General features: G+C 44.6%; 2 protein-coding genes across 2 annotated transcripts; both read right to left on the reverse strand.

Moving 5' to 3' along the window:
• Nucleotides 1-2,657: 2,657 nt before the first annotated feature.
• LOC124699172 lies at nt 2,658-3,268 on the reverse strand. Its single transcript, XM_047231517.1, has one exon. The coding sequence runs from the start codon at nt 3,187-3,189 to the stop codon at nt 2,869-2,871; it is 321 nt and encodes a 106-aa protein (XP_047087473.1). The 5' UTR covers nt 3,190-3,268; the 3' UTR covers nt 2,658-2,868.
• Nucleotides 3,269-8,102: 4,834 nt separating this feature from the next.
• LOC124662770 lies at nt 8,103-13,216 on the reverse strand. The gene is made up of 2 exons (XM_047200569.1): nt 11,689-13,216; nt 8,103-8,499 (listed from the first exon to the last, which is right to left on the reverse strand). Exon 1 carries the CDS (start codon nt 13,214-13,216, stop codon nt 11,693-11,695), a length of 1,524 nt encoding a protein of 507 aa, XP_047056525.1. The 3' UTR covers nt 8,103-8,499; nt 11,689-11,692.
• Nucleotides 13,217-18,017: the final 4,801 nt, after the last annotated feature.

Genomic DNA, 18,017 nt, shown 5'->3' on the forward strand with positions numbered 1-18,017 from the left:
GGGGTAGGTGGGGGTTGGTTGGCGATGTGCGGGTGTGAGCTTCGTCGCAGGTGATGTTTTATACTGGCACGGACGGCGGGAACGGGACGGTGGCGGCAGCGGCGGCGGGGTCAGCAACGGTCGGAGCCGGGTGATGCCGATGGGCACAGAGCTAAATTGGGCAAGTCATGGAAACAAAGCAGCACGCGTTCCACGCGCCATCTGGCCGATCTGCCACGAGCGACGCATCGCAAGGCCGAAAGGGGCCGCCATCCACCTGTGTAGATTTCGTGTCCAATTGGCCATATCTAGACATCCTGACACCTTCGTGTGCCTTTACATTTTGTTTCTATATACTATACACCCTTCTATTTAAAATATAAGTGTCATAAGAGAACCAACCGATGGTTCGCACGGTGGTTATACTGTGTTTCTAAAAAATATGTCACAAGTTTAATTTAAATTTAAACTAATTTAAACTAAAACTACGATAATTATTATGGATCCGAGGGAGTATGATAGTGCCACTTCGACCAATCCCCACGACCCACCGCCCTGCATCGAGCGTAGAGGATTTCTTGCGGCAAGGCGTCTCGAGCAGAGTCTCAATGTCACCCGTGCGGCCGATGGCGTACGCGGTTGCTGGTCGATGCCCTGGGTCGTGTGAGCGGTAGGACGGTGGCGGGGGCTGCTTCATGTGCTCGCGCATCAGATCTTGAAGGCCAGATCTTGCTCTTCACACGAGCCCTCTCCTTTCGGTGGGTGTTGGCTTTGATACTTGCTAGGGATATGGTGGTGTAAGCTGAGGCCAGGAGAAATCACTAGTCCTATGTGAACAATGGTAACAACGTTTTTTGGGCGACCCTTACCTTCATGGAAGCATTGTTGAGATCCCATCGCTCCCACCCCTTCCCACCGTCCTAGGTGAAAGCCGAAATTTTGCTTCGAATTGGACGACGACGATCTTGTGGGTGTCGTTTCCTCCTTGGAGGCATCGTCTGGTGTACGGTGGTGCAGCAGGCGAGTGGTGCTATGGTTGGTAGGAGTCTAACGGTGATGTGGTCCCGGTGCTGGTGACGGCGGGAAGGTTGGAGTGCAATTGTGACCGTCTTCGATTGGGATCTCTGTTGCTGATGCTTGTCGGGAGGGGGTAGGGTTATCCTTCCTGGTGATAGCACCATTGTAGTTGGAATGGCTCCTTGGGCTCATCACTTCATTCATTCCATACGCTTGTTGTTGTTGTCATCTTTGCTAAGCATCTCTACATCTTCGTGCACGGCGCCTGCTCCCCGGTTTACCCTCTTCGTCTTGGGCTCTGAAGATACTTGATGTGCTGATGTGCTCGTCACAGCAAAGTGGTCCGTGTGTGGTCTCGATCTTTTGGTTGTCTCTTGCAAAGGCACATATCCTAGTTCTAGGTGAAAGTCTCCTTCGTCCGACTACGCCCTTCGAGCTAGGGTGAGGGGTTAAGTTCCCTCTTTGGCGATGGGGTGGTCTCGTTTTCCTCAGTATCTCTGGACCCTTTTTTTTTGTGATGCCCTCATGTTTACTAGGTGACACATGTCCCGTTAGTATGCTTTCTGCTTTGCCGTTTGAGTGCGGAGGACTTCGTCTTCTTCAATTTGCGTTTCTTTTTCTTACTTTTTTGTGTACCCGGGTTCTTGTTGTGTTGTAAGCTATTTTTCGTGCCTCCTGTTGAATATAATTGCTTGATCTCTTCCATCAGATTGATATTTTGGTTGAACTGACTAGAGCAGGCAATTTCACATGGTATCAGAGCTATAAGGTCGTAGGTTCAAATCCTAGCCAACGCAACATTAAAAATAAATATTTGCGGAATCCATAAAAAAAATCAAATGATTCACGTCTAAGGCCACCCGTACGAAATCTAAAAGAAAAAGACTCACCGACCTAGGGGAGATGTTGAATATAATTGCATAATCACTTCCATCATATCAATCTTATTGCCGAAACTGGCTAGTAGCATACCTCCAGCATCGGTTTTCGGCATTACTTGTTAACTGATTCATGCTAGCTGCACTAATACTTGTGATTTAGCATGGTTTCTCTACACGACTTGCTTCGATTCCTAGTGGGTAAAGGTTTAAAAGACGAACAACAATTCGGCGCGAAAGCTTCACCTCTTCCGAGCCGTAACAATGTACGGTAGCCCCTGCATTTTTACAGTCAACGAAGCTAGCTGTTGCGATGGTGAGTACTCTCCCTTTGACTGTTCCTTACCGACAGCTAGCACAGAGGTGACCGTTTGGAGCGACGGGCAAAACGGCTAGCTCCACTTGCATTGCACTCCGTCGCCTCTCCGGCATCGGATTCCCACACACACAGCGCGCCTTTTCCACCGTTCTGTGGTGCGTTCACTCTGACCAGCTCCCTATCTCTCTATTCATCCGCGAGAACCAAATTGTCAAAAGTGCCAGGCTTCCAAAATTCAGAGAACAGAGTGAATTGTAGCTCAGACTCAGAGAGTGAAGTTCAGTATTTTCTTTGTCGCCAGTCGCCGCACTGCAGCGCAATCCAAGCTCGGCTCAACTCTGAATGAAATGTAATCCACATGGGGCCTCCGGAATCAGAAATCGGAGCAGATTTTAATCAAGAGCTTTGAAATGATCGAAACTGTCAGAGATAAAAGTTTCAGAGAGAGGGAGAACAGAGACAAATTTCTGTGACAATCAAGTCCTCAGTTCACTGTATATTAGTGGTCGATTACACGGGGAACCATTTCGGTTTGGTACTACTGCTATACTCCTCTCGCTACAATGTTGCTCGAAGATAAAGTAATTCCTGCTTAGAGTTACAGATGTAAGTAAGGGCTTCAGTCTCGCTTAGAGAAGAAAATCAAATCAGAGTTACAGGAAAAAATAACAGAGTTCAGGCAATGGCGACGGCGGTGAGCCTGCGGGCGGCTGCCGGCTTCGGCGAGGGCGGCAGGCGGGAGCTGAAGTCCCGGTACCGGAACGCGGCCGCTGCGGCATCGGCGCCCTCGTCGCTGTCGTCGCTGCCGCCGTCGTCGAAGTTGAGCGCGTAGCTGAGCGGGTCGTACCTGAACTCGCCCGTGGCGGCCACCCGTCTCCTCCACTTGGCCCTGCCGCCGTCGTTGCCGGGCGAGCCGAAGCAGCCGCACACGGTGGTCCTCAGCTTGTGGCGCAGGGTCGGGGGCGAGTAGGCCGACGTCGACGACTCCGAGTCCATGGCCGGAGACTGGCTTGGGGGTAGTGTGCTTGCTCGAGGTCGGGGACGTGGTTATGAGACTGTCGAGGTGCGTCGCAGTGTGGCTGGCTGCGTGGAGACGAAGGAGCGCGGGCGGGGCTATATATAGGGAGAGATGGCAAAAAGACGGATAAGGACAGTGACGACGGCGGCGTGAAGGGGAGGAGACGCGCACGTACGAGGCGCGGAGCGAAGCAAAACAAGCAGCGCCGTCGTCGGGCGCGCGTGCGGGTCGACGTCTGAGGGTAGTCTGGGGATTTGGCGTGAGGGAGCCGTTAACGGTCGGTCCTCGCGCGCGCTAGCTGGACGATGGCAACGGTCGGTCGCTTTATGTGCAGAGTGCAAGCTGTCCCGCACGCATGGGCCGCCGTTAACGGTAACTGTGCTACCACTAGTCGTTGTATTTCCAGCTAGCGCGAGGCATATGGGCAACTACGCTAGTAGCTTTATAAAAAAAAGGCTTATGTTTTGAAACAAGAGTACTCCAATACAAGTCTAGCACAATAGATAGATGTAATTCACCCGAATATTGCAAACGGGGGCCGAGCTATATGTAGCCCTTTATTTTCAAAAATTTGGAGTCATAATTTTAAGTTTTAAAAAAATCTGAATAAAAATCCTAGATATAGACAATGATGAAATCTACAAACGTGCGAAATCTTAATCTAAAATTCTTTGATTAGATAATAATCATCTGTGATCCTACAATTGATGATGCCCTCCCACTCAACAAAAAATCGTCTTGATCTGACAACTATACAAAACTAGTAAACGGGACAAGTAGTTGGGATGGACCGAGATAGAACATGTGGCTCGAGCGCGAGTAAATCAAGAGCTACTACTCGTGTGCAATAAAACATAACAGTAAGCAATCAAGAGGCATCGCCTTCTTGAACACCATCGTGGTCCACAATATTGCCATTGTTGTGATCAGTGGTATTGTGTCCATCGATTCCATGCCAATGGGGTTCACCCCCTCCTCGTTACCATGTTTGGTGTTACCATGTTTGGTATCACCTAGGGGCGGAGACATGATTATAGGTTAACGAGCGCCAAACATGTTAATCATCAGTTGGGATGATGGTGTGCAAGAAGGCCAATTTGCACTATAAAAAACTTGTCAAAATCATACTTAGCTCTAAAATATGTCCTGATGTACAATGGCATGGCCCCTACCTCCCCTAACTTCGCCACTCGTATCAACATCCTTGTTGTTCTAGATTCAATACGTTAGATTCGATGTTAACTGAGTGTAATGTGGCGATATAAACTACTCCATCCATTCCGTTTAAATTGACGTGAGGGAGACAAGACAATGAGAAGATAATGGTTTGGATTGGGGGACTTTTATGGTACCCCCAATAGGATATAGACCATTCATTTTCGTAGATCTAACGGTTTGTGTGGACTCATACTACTCCCTAAAACCATAGTGGTATGATTCATACCACAAGGGTCATAATCGGCAAGTTGCAATAATAAATCCGTAAAAATGGAAGGCTCACAAATGACGGCAGCAAATCCCGTTAAAAAGGGAGATTGTCTAGATCTTTCCTTCTTCGAATTTTTTTCGTCAGTTTTATCTGCTCAATTATCCAGATTGGGAGAGTAATATGAATTTACACTACCTTGATTGAGAACTCATAAGGCGTCTGGCTAGTTTCCTTGTCATGTGTTTTGCAAAACTCCAGCGAGATAGAGCTCTTCTTATGGCCATTGTTTCGTAACGCAAAAACATGACATGGAGCAAGATCTATACCAATACAGACGCACAAAGCCAGAAACAATGGTGAAGAACATGTTCTCGTATTTTGAGATCTAGCTGACGGGATTTTAGGGGAAAATAATAGGAGAATTAGTGCGCTTAATGTTACCATAATTGATCGGTCAAAAAATGTTACCATAATTGATTTGTTATAAACTTTAATACCCCTCTAAATCAATGGCTAGATTTTAAATCATACCACTCACCTCCCATGTGTAGTAAAAGGTACTGTAAAAACTCCCTTGGATTGAAGTTCATTAAATCGGAATAGAGGGAGTAGAAGCTAATCTTTGGCCATTATGGGCGCTGCAATAGTCATGGTTAAGTAAGAAAATCAAAAGGTGTTGGTTTGGAACCTTTTTCCGATTTCTTTTGGTTTTCTTCATTCATATTTACCCTCATTCTTCTCATGCTTAGCATGATTGACTGAAAGCCACGCGACTAAGTGCATAAACCTTGTTAATTAGTCCTACAAGTACGTGCGTGCTCCTCAGCACAACCCCTCTCTCAGCGATATGATACGATACGATACGGGAGAGATTACGTCCACTGTCAAACATTCGATACTTCCTCTCTTCCGAGGCTAATAACATCTGATACTCACACTCACGCGGAACTGACATGATAAAAAGCACGCTGCCGAAAGGAAGGCCAAAAAGGACAGGGAGCGACAGCGTTCCTCCGTTGCTCCAAAAGGCACCCAGCGGAGACAGCGGGCATGTATGTGTCTACAAAAATTAATCGATGTGAACGCGAGCCGAACCCGATGCTACTCCGAAAGCAAGGCTTGGTACGGCGGACTGGACGGGCAGACGATCGGCGTCTGCTTTTGCGCAACGGCCGACGGACGGACGAGAGGCGACGATCGGCGTCTTCCTTTGCCGAGGCGGCAACGGTCACACAACTGACATAACCCGATGCTGCTCCGAGAGAAAGGCTTCGTACGGCTAGAGGAGTGGACGGACGGGCGAGAGGCGACGATCGGCGTCTTCCTTTACCGCGCAGCGGCGACGGTGACGCCGCCCAGTCAGACGAGTAGACGGACAGAGTGTAACTGCTAATCTGCATCAACGAACTGATCTTTTTTCGTCACCTGAAACCCTTTATGCTAAGTCTTTACATAAAACTGCATTGCAAGTGGCATTTCGGCCTGGTGTGGGTGCTTGATTTGGTCAGTGAAAAACTGCATTCCAACTTGTGAGTGGAATGCTCAAGCCCATCCATCGGCTACGGCGGCCGGGAGGGATAAGGATCGGTTCCATGATCACCAAAGCATACCTCCAGAGGTAATCCAGTTATAATAAACTAACCAACGGTCTATCACAAAGCCATTACGTGATAGGAATGGCAATCAACATGTACCTTTCTTTCTGCTCCCACGAACGCAGTCACGTCGCACCATGCACTATTCAGTACTCAGGCAGATAAAGTCGGCTAAGGTTAACGAACCAGACCTTTCAGTTCATCACTACAAGCCTGCCACACACAAGTCACAAGTGTCAAGACTCTCCCGAAACACATTGTTCAGAACTGTCAAGTTTCAGTGTTCACGTTCTAGATTGGTTAGGCTGGGACAGCAGCCACATGACCGATATGGGTTACACTAGACCGACCGAAGACACCAGTAGAGCTCATGAAAGCAAGAACAATGCGGACACAATTCATGGGCACGGACATGTGAGTCGCCAACTGTAGATTAGCTATGACGCCTTGTAGCCTTGTAGGCAAGGCAATGGCATCCGCGCCAAGTCCACGCTGCCGGAATGACACAAAAAACTTGGAGCTCCGAGGATGGGAGTGCTGATCCGGAAATGGCTCCATCGAATCTGTGCAAACAGGACAAGGGATTAATATTCAGACAATACAGGAGAATTTTCAGCTCATTCAAGAGTTCACATTTACAAGCAAAATGGAACAGAATATAGAGGCTGAGTAGTACATGGGAGTATTACAGGCAGAAGCTAAATAGCATTTGTACCGCTGGAAATAATATTGAGCTGAACTGAATTTTATTAATTTTGCAGTGTTTTTGCAATGCAAGTTGGAATACACAGCCAGGCAGAGGCATGTGGACATAAATAAATGAGTCTAACAAGTGACAAAGTTCTAACCTAGGTCAATCTAAAAAAAAAAACTGAAGGAAAAAAACTGAATCATGGGTCTCGGCAGCCACTATCAACAAACTGTGCGTCGGTGTGTGGGGTGTGCCCCCTATCATCTTTACATAGATTCATGCTTATATTCAGCATGAATTGGCACAGTCACAAAGAGGGAGGTGAAAATGTTCAAACTATCAAGGCTCACCTAGGCGCATACAACTGATCTTATGAGGCGGATTCAAATCAAACAGCTTGTGAACACAGGCTGTTCTTGCCAAAAAAAAAAACAGTGAGTGAGTCAGGTTTTATTTGTAGCCGTAGCAGTGATGCAGATTCATTTTGAAATAACAATGGAGAAAAAATTATAGATGTAAAGATGACTCAAAGTCCAAACAATTAAATCTTCGGACCAAGAAAGGGGACAGTATAAGAATTTTCACCACAGATTGTACAAGAGTTTGAGCTAAACTGAACAAATTATCAAGAGTTTACAAGCAAAATTCAGGCAGACACAGATGAGCATTTGTCCCGCTGGTTACAATATTGATCTGAACTGAGCAAACACTCGCTTTTATGCGTTTTGCACTAAGTCGGCCTCTTATTTGTGACAGTAGCAATTATGCAGATTTATTTGAAAACCACATGGAATATATATCTGAAGATGACTAAAAAGTCTAAAATAAAACTTTCTTTTCTGCATTTTTGTATGTGTAAAAGAAAGGCAGACAAGATGAACCATGCTTGGATGAAATTGACCATCTACAACAAATGAACGAACATCCACGGCGAATTCACAAGTTAGTACAAGGAGGGAGTACTTTCTAACCCATATTTATACTCGATGAAAATTGCATTTTGAGTGCTTATAATTATTTTCATGTTATATGACATTGGTGTAATAAAGAATCATGTCGACAATGATTTTTTTAGTTTGATGTGAACTCTATGATTATAGACAGATATGAGCTTTTAAAAGTTTGCCTTGCACCATATTCGGTTAGACAAATACTAGCCTTGCAGAGTTACAAGTCTTTGTAGTTCTTCGGAATGGAGGGACAATCCGCTGAAAAGAGGCTCCTTAAACCGGCCATGTCAGTACATCTTCCAAAATACTGTTGGGAAGTTCAGAACTGTTAAACTTCAGTGCCACGTTATATATTAGGCTGGAACAGCAACCACGTAACTATTGGTCGGTTACACTACACTGAACGAGTTCCACATCTAGACCACTAGAGCATGAAAGGACGAACAAGTCAGACATCAGTCATGAGCACGACATCAGGCATGAGCACCAACAGTGACTAGATTCATAATTTCGTCTTGTAGGCAAGACCTGTTCACATCCAAGCGAAGTCCATGCTGCCGAAAACACAAAAAACTTGGAGCCCTGAAGATGGAAATGCTGATCTGGCCATGGCTCCGTCGAATCTGTTCAAACAAGACGATGAATTAATATTCAGAAGATATAGAAGAATTTTCACATCAGGTCGTTACGGACTCGAGAGTTCACGAGCAAAACTGGAACATATTGTGGAGGCTACATGGTATGCAGTATTATCAGTTTACAAGCAAATGGAACAGATTTGGAGGCTAAGTACCTAGTGTTACAGGCAGAAGCAGAATAGAATTTTCCCCATTGACAATATCAGTATGAACTGAATTTGAAATATGTAACGACAAACACTCATGCGTTACGCAGTGTAATTTGTGATGCATTGTAATGCATAGTGAGGCAAGTATGCAAACATAAACAAACGAGTCACAAACTTGTAGCCTAGGAAGCCTGAAGCTCAATGTCGACACCGCCTTCAGCCTGGAAACAGGTCAAGCCACGATGGGAGGTATCGTCCGAGATAACTCGGGTTCGTGTATCTGCTCCATGTTTGACCTGCCCCCAGTTTGCAGAGACAGTGAGGAGGCTGAAGCGAGGGCAATCCTCGCGCTCTTGTTCTGTTGTTCTAAGCAAGACCTACAACAACCAGAAGCGTACCCCCTCCAAAACTACAAATGCTCTTTCACCTATTAAAATTTGTATTAATCATGGCTAAATGTAAAGGCTCACAGGGAAGTTTTTAAGCTTGCACCACCACCGATTTCATCCTAGATTCGCCACTGCCTACAAGCCACAGACGTTGAAATTGATTGTGCTGCTGCTCACTGAATGCTGGTCATCAGAACATGTCAAGGTGATGTTTCATCTATCTACAGAGAGATTGATAACTTCAAAAGAAATGTGTTCCGCTTTTCAGTTTCCTTAGCTAAAAGAGATTGCAATAGTGATGTCCATGAGGTAACTAAACTGGCTCCTGTAGCTGTTTTAAAAAAAGTTGACTCGTGTAGAGGAAATTGCAGGCTTGTGGCATCTGTTTGTCAGCCCAGGTTTATCTCTGTATTCATGGTGAATCCTAATGCTGATGTTCCATGTGAATTTTAACAGGGCCATGAATAATTGAATATAATCACTAGGGAAAGTGTTCATAGGTTGGCTTCGTGGAGGTTCAGACTGGTAGATCCAGGTCCCAAGAAGGTTATTTGTCCGTGAAATTCTGTTCAAAATGTGGTGTGCACTTTTTTTGCAAGATATTACACTCCAAATTTCTATTTCCGTTTCGACTTATGTCATAGGTTGGTTTTGCTCACTTGAATGGTATTGCCTTTTGCAATCCCTATTCTGTTTGCAGTAACAAATTTTACTTCCCCCTACTTCGATACATGTTGTACATAAATTATAATTTGTTCAATTGACTTGTGTAGGTCACTTCTCTGTGCCCATGCTTGCCGCTAGCTAGGGTAAGGACCACTAGGTGATGAAGGATTATGTTTTTGTGTTGATCGACGGCAAACTGAGGACCTCTATGAACGTGTGCCAAAAGTTAGAATGAGCTGCACATAGTGCAAGAGGCAATAAATTTAGAAGAGGCAAACAGACTTGTTTCTGTTAAAATTAGACATGTGCTGCAAATAGTGCAATGAGCTGCATTTTTACCTAGAGGCAATAAATTTAGACAAACGATTCATGTTGTAAGGTGTGCGTCAAGTGATGTCCCAGCACAGAAAATCACGCATTGCTGCCGGTGTTGCGTCAAGTGTTATCCGTTCTAGTTCTATCTAATCAAGTGGGAATAGCATCTCAGGCTCTCAGCAAGAGTGTCTGCTCGCCCAAGCCTCCATTTTCGAGTGCCTGAGCCAAGATAATGAAGTTGGTGGGGTTGTCTAGGCCAAGCTAGAAATCTATCGTCCAGGACACTAACCAAACAGATGTCCCAGGGAAGCTCCTGGATAGGCACGACATGGCCAGGACACAAAGTAAACGTGCTCTAATTGCCTGTGTGTGCTCTCTACTATCCTACAGAGATTAATGGCATGAATTGGTAACCTACAGATTCATTTCGAAGCAACAACGAAGATAAAAAAATATATAGCTGTGAAGAACTGAAGATGACTAAAAGTCTAGAAGAAAAACTTCAGGCAGAGAAGGGGGACATATTCATGTAACAATTGTCAGCTCAGATAGTACATATTCAAGAGTTTACAATCAAAATGGAACAGATTATCTGGGGCTACAGAGTATACATAATTACAGACAGAAGTAGAGTAGCATCTGTCCAAATGGTAATATTAATCTCAACTGAATTTCAACATGTCACTGCAAATATTCACTATTATGTGTATAGCGGTGTAACTAGCAATGCATGGTGGAACACAAAGCCAAACAGAGGCATGTAAGCATAAATAACGAGTCCTGGAAAACTTGGATCATGCAAAAGTGGTACCTTTCTGTTGCAGAACTTTTTATACAACCTAAGTAGTCTACAAACTTCTAAGTTTGGTATGTTTGAATAAGAAACTTAGAACTTACATCACAGAAGGAAAAAGAATCTGGGGTTCCCCACTACCATCCTACAGAGATTAATGCTTATATTTGGCATATATTGGGAGACTCGGAAAAAGGCAGGTGAACTGTTCAAACTATCTTATAGAACAAACAAAAAGAAAAAGTGTGTGACCCACCTATGACTGACCTTACGAGGCTCATTCAAATAAAACAGCTTGTGCTCGAGCACAAGCTGTTCTTTCTATAAAGAGCACTGAATCTGGCTCTTATTTGTGACTAGCAATTACGGAGATTTATTTCAAAACCATATCGATAATAAAATTATAGATGAGAAGGTGACTAAAAGTAAAAAAATAAACTTTTTTTCTGTATCCTTATATTAATAAAGAAAAGCAGCCAAGATGAACCGTGCTTGGATGAAACGAATTTTAAACTGGATCCACACTAGTATTCCTTCTACACCTTGAATATGAAATATAGAAAATAGTTATCGTGATATAGCATTTCCGTGATTTCATTAGGCCTAAAATAACAATGGATGCATAAGCGATGTGAAAGATCATTTTTATTGTCAGCTTCCCTCCAAATGGCGATTGGAGCAAACAAAACAAGAAATCATAATTATGTTCCTGAGCTTGATTACCCACAACCACAAGAAAAGAACCGGTGCTAAATCGTCCAAAGGAATGAACGATCATAATAATGAACTATTAAGCATCAGACGAGCTGTGTGCAAACTATGAATGGAAGGACATAAAACTAGGATGCAATAGAAAACTTACCACTTCATATTGTCGGTGAAGACAACGATGGCGGGAAGTTGGTATATATCCAAGTCCTGGACATGGCAAACCCAGATGATTTACTACAAACCTTCTCAAGCTGCAACGTCCTGACATCAACTGAGATATATTCCAAGCCCGGCAACCGAGGAGTTGAGCCTGCGAACTGCATGGCTCGAAACTTTCCTACGAGCAAGTACCTCCCAGATGCAGTTTTGATATGATGCTGGCACCCAGAACCTAGTGAGATTGTCTTCTCCAACTTCCACTGGCTAGAACTCTCAGCGTTGTTTCCCCTGATGTAATAACAGAGTTCAAATTTGCCAGCAAAAGTTTTATCAAGGATACCGAACAGTCCAAGCCTGCCTTCCCCTACCTCCACAATGGCTAGACCTAGCGTACACCATTCTCTGGGCGGGAGGTCAGAAAGGGAGAACTCCATCGTACGGGTGTCAAGCACAAGCAACCCTTTCTTCTGACTTGTGGTGGACTCCCAGTAGAAGCAGCCATAAGCGTAATGGCGCTCGTGATATTCACGGTCGATCGGTGACACCATGGTCGACTTGCCCTGGCCAAGGAGCAAATCCCTCCATTCCTTGGATGCAGCCGCTTGCCACTGTCCAGTGATTGAAGAGAAGACCAAAGCGGCCAACCTAGTACTGAAATGTACCATCCATATCACGCTGAATGCAGTATCTACCTCTTCCTCGAGGGGGGCGAGGAAAGCCTCGCAACAGGGCCTGTAATCCGTGGCCGCATGCGCCACCGAAGCGACTAAGTCGTCAGGTACTGGGGGAAGCAGGACGTATCTCCGGTGCAAGGGATCGCACACCGCAAGCTCCATGGAGACCTGGCGCTGCTGGCCCTCGTCGGCGTGGAGAACCTCCATGGAGACCCGGCGCTGCTGGCCCTCGCCGGGTCGGAGGAGGAGGACGCGTCCGTCGCGGATGTCCTGAACGGCCCAGTCGCCATGGTTGGGGAAGAATGAGAATGAGAAGTCGGCAGCGGAGGCGAGCGCGGAGGGGTGCGGCGGGACGGCGTGGTGGAACCCGTCGCGGTCGAAAAAGGCGAGGAGGAGCGGGTCGTGGAGGCGGCGGAAGCGGCGGAGGAAGGATCCGTCGGTGTCGATGACGAGGCGGCGAAATGTGACGCAGGCGGCGGAGACACGGGCGAGGTCTCCTGCGGCGGGCAGCCGGAGGAGGATCTCGGACAGGAGTTGGTCCGGGATCTCTGTGAGAGTCGTCTTGGTTTCCTTGCGACCGTGCCGACGGCGCGCCGTGGAGGTCGCCATTGGCGTGGAGGAGTGGAGAACGGTAGCTGCACGCCGGTGGAGGCGGCGGAAGCCCCGGAGGAAGGATTTGTCCTTGACGAGCCGGCGGAAGGAGACGCAGACGGCAGAGGCACGGGCGAGGTCTTCTGCGGCGGGCAGCCGGAGGAAGATCTCCGCCAGGAGGTGGTCGGGGATTTCCGTCAGAGTCGTCGCCGCTTTCCTGCGCACGCTCCGACGGCGCGCGGTGGATGCCTCCATTGGCCTGGTGGGATAGAGAACGGGAGCTGCAGGCCGGCGGCGGCGGCGGAAGAGCTGGCAGTCGGAGGAGCCGGCCGCCGGAAACCCTCGAGGAGATGGGAGAGCGCTTGAGAGGAGTGCTCTCTGCTGCCACGATGGGCTTTGGACGGCCAGAGTGAGAGAAAAAAAATTAACTCTTACTCCATTTTATTTGAGGGAGAACAAGAATAAAATGTGCTACAGTTTTTTTACAGGGAACCATAAAAAAAGCCTTCTACATGTGTATGATTGGCCGGAAAAACTTGATAAACACTTAGGGCTTTTTTTTGGCGAAAAGAACATTGGCATTAAGAGAAACATCGAACCGTACAAATCACCTCAACTAAAATGAATAACCCGGGGTCGTATGGCGCGTCACCGCCGCCCGCTCCTCCCCGCCGGCCCGACGTTGCATGCGACGGCGGACGGAAGTCGCCCGAACAGTGTCAAGAAGACCACATCCGTCCCGGTAGATGAGGAAGAAGGAATAGCCGCTCGATGAAGCTCCATGACAATCCGGAACCCCCCCCCCCCGCTAGAAAAGGTCCTCGAGAACCACACCACTCCCACAAGTTTCTCGACGTTGCCGCTAAAATAAGGCTGAACCGAAGGAGACTTTATTGGAGAAAGCGTCGCCGCCCCACCAAACTTTCAACCTAAAACCAGGAAAACGGAGCCCTCCTGCCAACGGGAACCAGATCCATTCCTCCCCATGGCCCGAAGGCCACAGACTTGGGGCAGATTGGTGGTGACGGCTGGTGGTTCATAACGCCGGATTGGAATGGCATGTCTTTCTCTAATCCGTACATGTACCCATGGTGAGACCAGTTATTCCATTTGTGCATGTTGTGAGTTTCGCGTGAAGGAAATATTTTTCAAGTGAACTTTCTGTTCGATTAACAAAAATGAGTTCTCATAAAACTAGAGTCAGCAGGGCCTTCTATTCATGATAGGAAGAACAACATAGACATGGCCGCTGCCAAGTTGACCCGCTGTTAATTTCAATGCCATGCTCGGTCAGGGAAACGACCACATCGATATTTGCTTAATTAACTGAAATAGACACGGCAGCCTGTCAAGTGAAGCACATGTAGATTGTGCCATCCTGTAGGCAAGGGGGTCACTTCAGAGAGAACTCCACTGATGAAATTTGAAACATGTGACTGCAAATACTTTGCTTTTCCATGTTTAGCACTGTCACTTGCAATGGAAGTTGGAACACACAGCCAGACTAAGGCATGTAAAGTAAGTTCAGTGTCACACTCTTCGGCATGATAGGAAGAACAACATAGACATGACCACTGCCAACTGTTAACCACTGGTAACCTCAATGTGACACTCTCAGGCAGGAAACATTCACATACACGTTACACTAATTAACTGAAACAATAGACACGACCACCACCAGGTGAAGCAATGTAGATTGTGCTGTAGATAAGGTGATAACATCTCCTGAGAACTCCACGCCATTGGAATCAGAGTTGATTTGAATTAAGAATGATCTCAATATGGCTCCATCAAATCTGCACAAACGAGACAGAAGTTAGAAGAATTTTGTACACAGATCGATTCAAGAGTTTACAAGCTTAACAGAATAAGTTATATAGGTCTTAGATTAGCAGAATAGGATTTGCTCCATTGGTGATATATTGATCTCAACTGTACTTGAAACATGTGACTGCAAAGACTTGCTTTTCCATTTGCAGTGTAAATTGGAACACATAGCCAGACGGAAGCATGTAAAGTAACACATTTACATGCGTTTCTCGCCTGAAATCTACTAGGTGGCTCACAAATGCATCAAAGAGAATTAATCTGACATATAACGTGAGTAAACTATCTTCACATCCTTTTTTATGTGTCTTATACTAGTTAACAAAAAAAAACGTCCTGGAAATATTAGGTACTGCTCAATTGGTAGTTTCCTATTGAGGATATCAGCTTCAAAGATAAAAAGAACTTCAGACTTAGATCAAGGAAGGAGACTAGGAGACACCTCAGAGGGATCTTGGTTAGTCAGAATCAACAAATCATGGATTTGCTATTCAGAGCAGTGACTTGCTCATGCTGTTATTTGTGACCATACCCATTAGGCAGATTTATTTTGAAAAAAACATCAGGGTAGAAAACTGATATATGTGATAATACAAAAAAAACTTGCAATTCTACTCCAAAGGTAAATTAAATTTACACTTGCATTCCTACTCCATTAACTTGACCATAGAATTGTTCCTCCAAAATAATTATTGCGACCTACTGAGTAGTATTTTTGTGATTCTATGAGGCCTACAATAATAGTGATGAGCTATGTGAAAGATCTTCTATCATGGTTCTTTTAAAAGATCATTTGGAACAAACAGGACAACGAATCACAATTATAACCCTGAGCTTGATTAGCTTTCCCACATGCACAAGAAAATAACAGATACTAAATCATGTAAATAAGAATGTCCAAATGCAAAAATGAACTGTCGACGATTAGAAAGGCTGTGTGGTAACTACAAAGGTTACCACTTCATATTATCAGTGAAGACAACAACAATGGTGGGAAGAATTTTGGGTCCAAAGCGTACACATATTCAAGAGCTGACGAGCTAAAAGGAGCATATTTTAGGTCTTATATTGGGCTAGGTATACGGAAACTCGGAATGGAGGACAAGCTCCATGTAGCTTTTTATTTTGAAAAATTAAAAAAATCATAGTTCAAAGTATTAAAAATTCTGAAAAAAAAAATATAGGCAGTCAATGTTGTATACTATAAGCGTGCAATCTCAATACAAAATACTATGTAGTCTATGCTATACAAAAAATGACAAAAGTGTGGATCTGAAAATAGTGAACAATACACATTTTGTGAACTCCAATTTTTTTCAGATTTTGTTATTTTGGTGTAGCCCGAAATACCGAGAATTTTGCACGCCTATAGTATACATCATTGGCTACATACATAATATTTTTCGATTTTTTCAATCTTAAAAAAGGTCTATGAGCCTGGGACCATTTCTGCTCGCACCGTCAAGCAACAGTATCAAGAGTACGCAATAGCATTTATCCGTTAGTGACAATGATCTCAACTGAAATTAAAATAGCACTGCAAAGTCAAACTTTTCTGTGTCTAGTACTGTAATTTGCAACTATATTGAAGAATATATATTGCACTCATGTACACACAAGAAACGAGCCTCGAACTAGGTCATGCTATGGTTTATGTCGTGTTGGTATAAATAAACTTCTAACTTAGGTGTGCTTCATAGAAGAAAAAATCAAACTTAGGTCACGGAAAGAAATTTATCAGGAAATCATAGTAGCCACAGTGAGTATTTGATACATGTGAAGCCTAAAACTGATCCTATGAGGCTGATTCAAATCAAACAGCTTGTGAGCACATGCTTAGAACTGACCCTATGAGGCTGATTCAAATCAAACAGCTTGTGAGAACATGCTATTCTTGCTATTCAGATCAATGACTCAGGTGAAAGCACCAGTTATGCAGATTTATTTCAAAAACAACATCACGACAAAAGGAACTAAAGTGGACAAGGAGTCGTGCTTGAGTCTTATGAATTTTGGTGAGGTCAAACACTTCGAATGTAAACATGATCTATAATCGCATTCCTTCTCCTTTACCCCTACCATACAGCTATCCTAAAAATAATGCAACCTAGTATTTTTGTGATTTCACGAGTCCTAGAATAGTGGATGCATGAGCTATGTGAAAGATCTTCTCTCTTGCCTGGTTCTCTTAAAAGAGCATTTAGACCAAACAAGAGAAGGAATCAGAATTATGCTCGTCAGCTAGATTAGCTTTCCCACAAACGCAATAAAAATAACTCTTTAATTTGATTTTTAAAGAAATATCATAGTTCAAAGTTCTAAAAAAAATCTGTAGGCAATCATTGTTGTATACTATAAGCGTGCAAAATGTCAATGCAAAATACTATGTACTCTAGGCTACACAAAAATGAAAAAAAAAGTGTGACCTTGAGAATAGCATCAGTACACATTTTCAAAACTCCATAATTTGTCAGATGTTATTCTTTGTAGCCCAAAATACCTAGAATTTTGCAACTTCGAGATTCTCAGACGTCTATATTATACATCATTGACTCTACAGAATATTTTTTTCAGATTTCAGGAGCCATTTGTCCACACCTGCTTACCCTAGTATAACAGCATTGGCAGAGTACATTGTCAGAACAACATCTGTCCTAGGCATACTGATCTCAACTGAAATACATACTGCAAGTCACACTTTTTCTGTGTCTAGCACTGTAATTTGCAACTCATGTTGGGCACACATAGCCAGACTCATGCGTCACAGGGAAAAGAGCCTGGAAATCGTAGGTCATGCTGGCTTAGTTGCTTCTACAGCGCCGAGTAGCATCACAAACTTCTAGGTGTGTTCTTAGAAAATCAAACTAGGGTCATTTAAAGGAAATTTATCGTAATCATAATACCCATGTGTAATTGATACATGTGAAGCCTGGAACTGACCGTGCCAGAGGTTAATTCAACCAACAGCGTGTGCGCACACGCTATTCTTGCTATTCCTGATCAGGGTGAATTGGGGGAAAAGCACCAGTTAGGCAGATTTATTTCAAAAACAACATCACGGCAAAAAATGGGCAAGGAGTCATGCTTGAGTGTAATGAATTATGCTATGAAACACTCTAAAGGTAAACTGAATCTATAATTGCATTCTCTCCTTCACCTCACAATACAGCTATCCTAAAAATAATGCAACCTAGGCTTTTGTGGATAGAATAATAGTCGATGCATGAGC

Source organism: Lolium rigidum, chromosome 1 (genome assembly GCF_022539505.1).
Source record: "Lolium rigidum isolate FL_2022 chromosome 1, APGP_CSIRO_Lrig_0.1, whole genome shotgun sequence".
NCBI lineage: Eukaryota > Viridiplantae > Streptophyta > Magnoliopsida > Poales > Poaceae > Lolium > Lolium rigidum.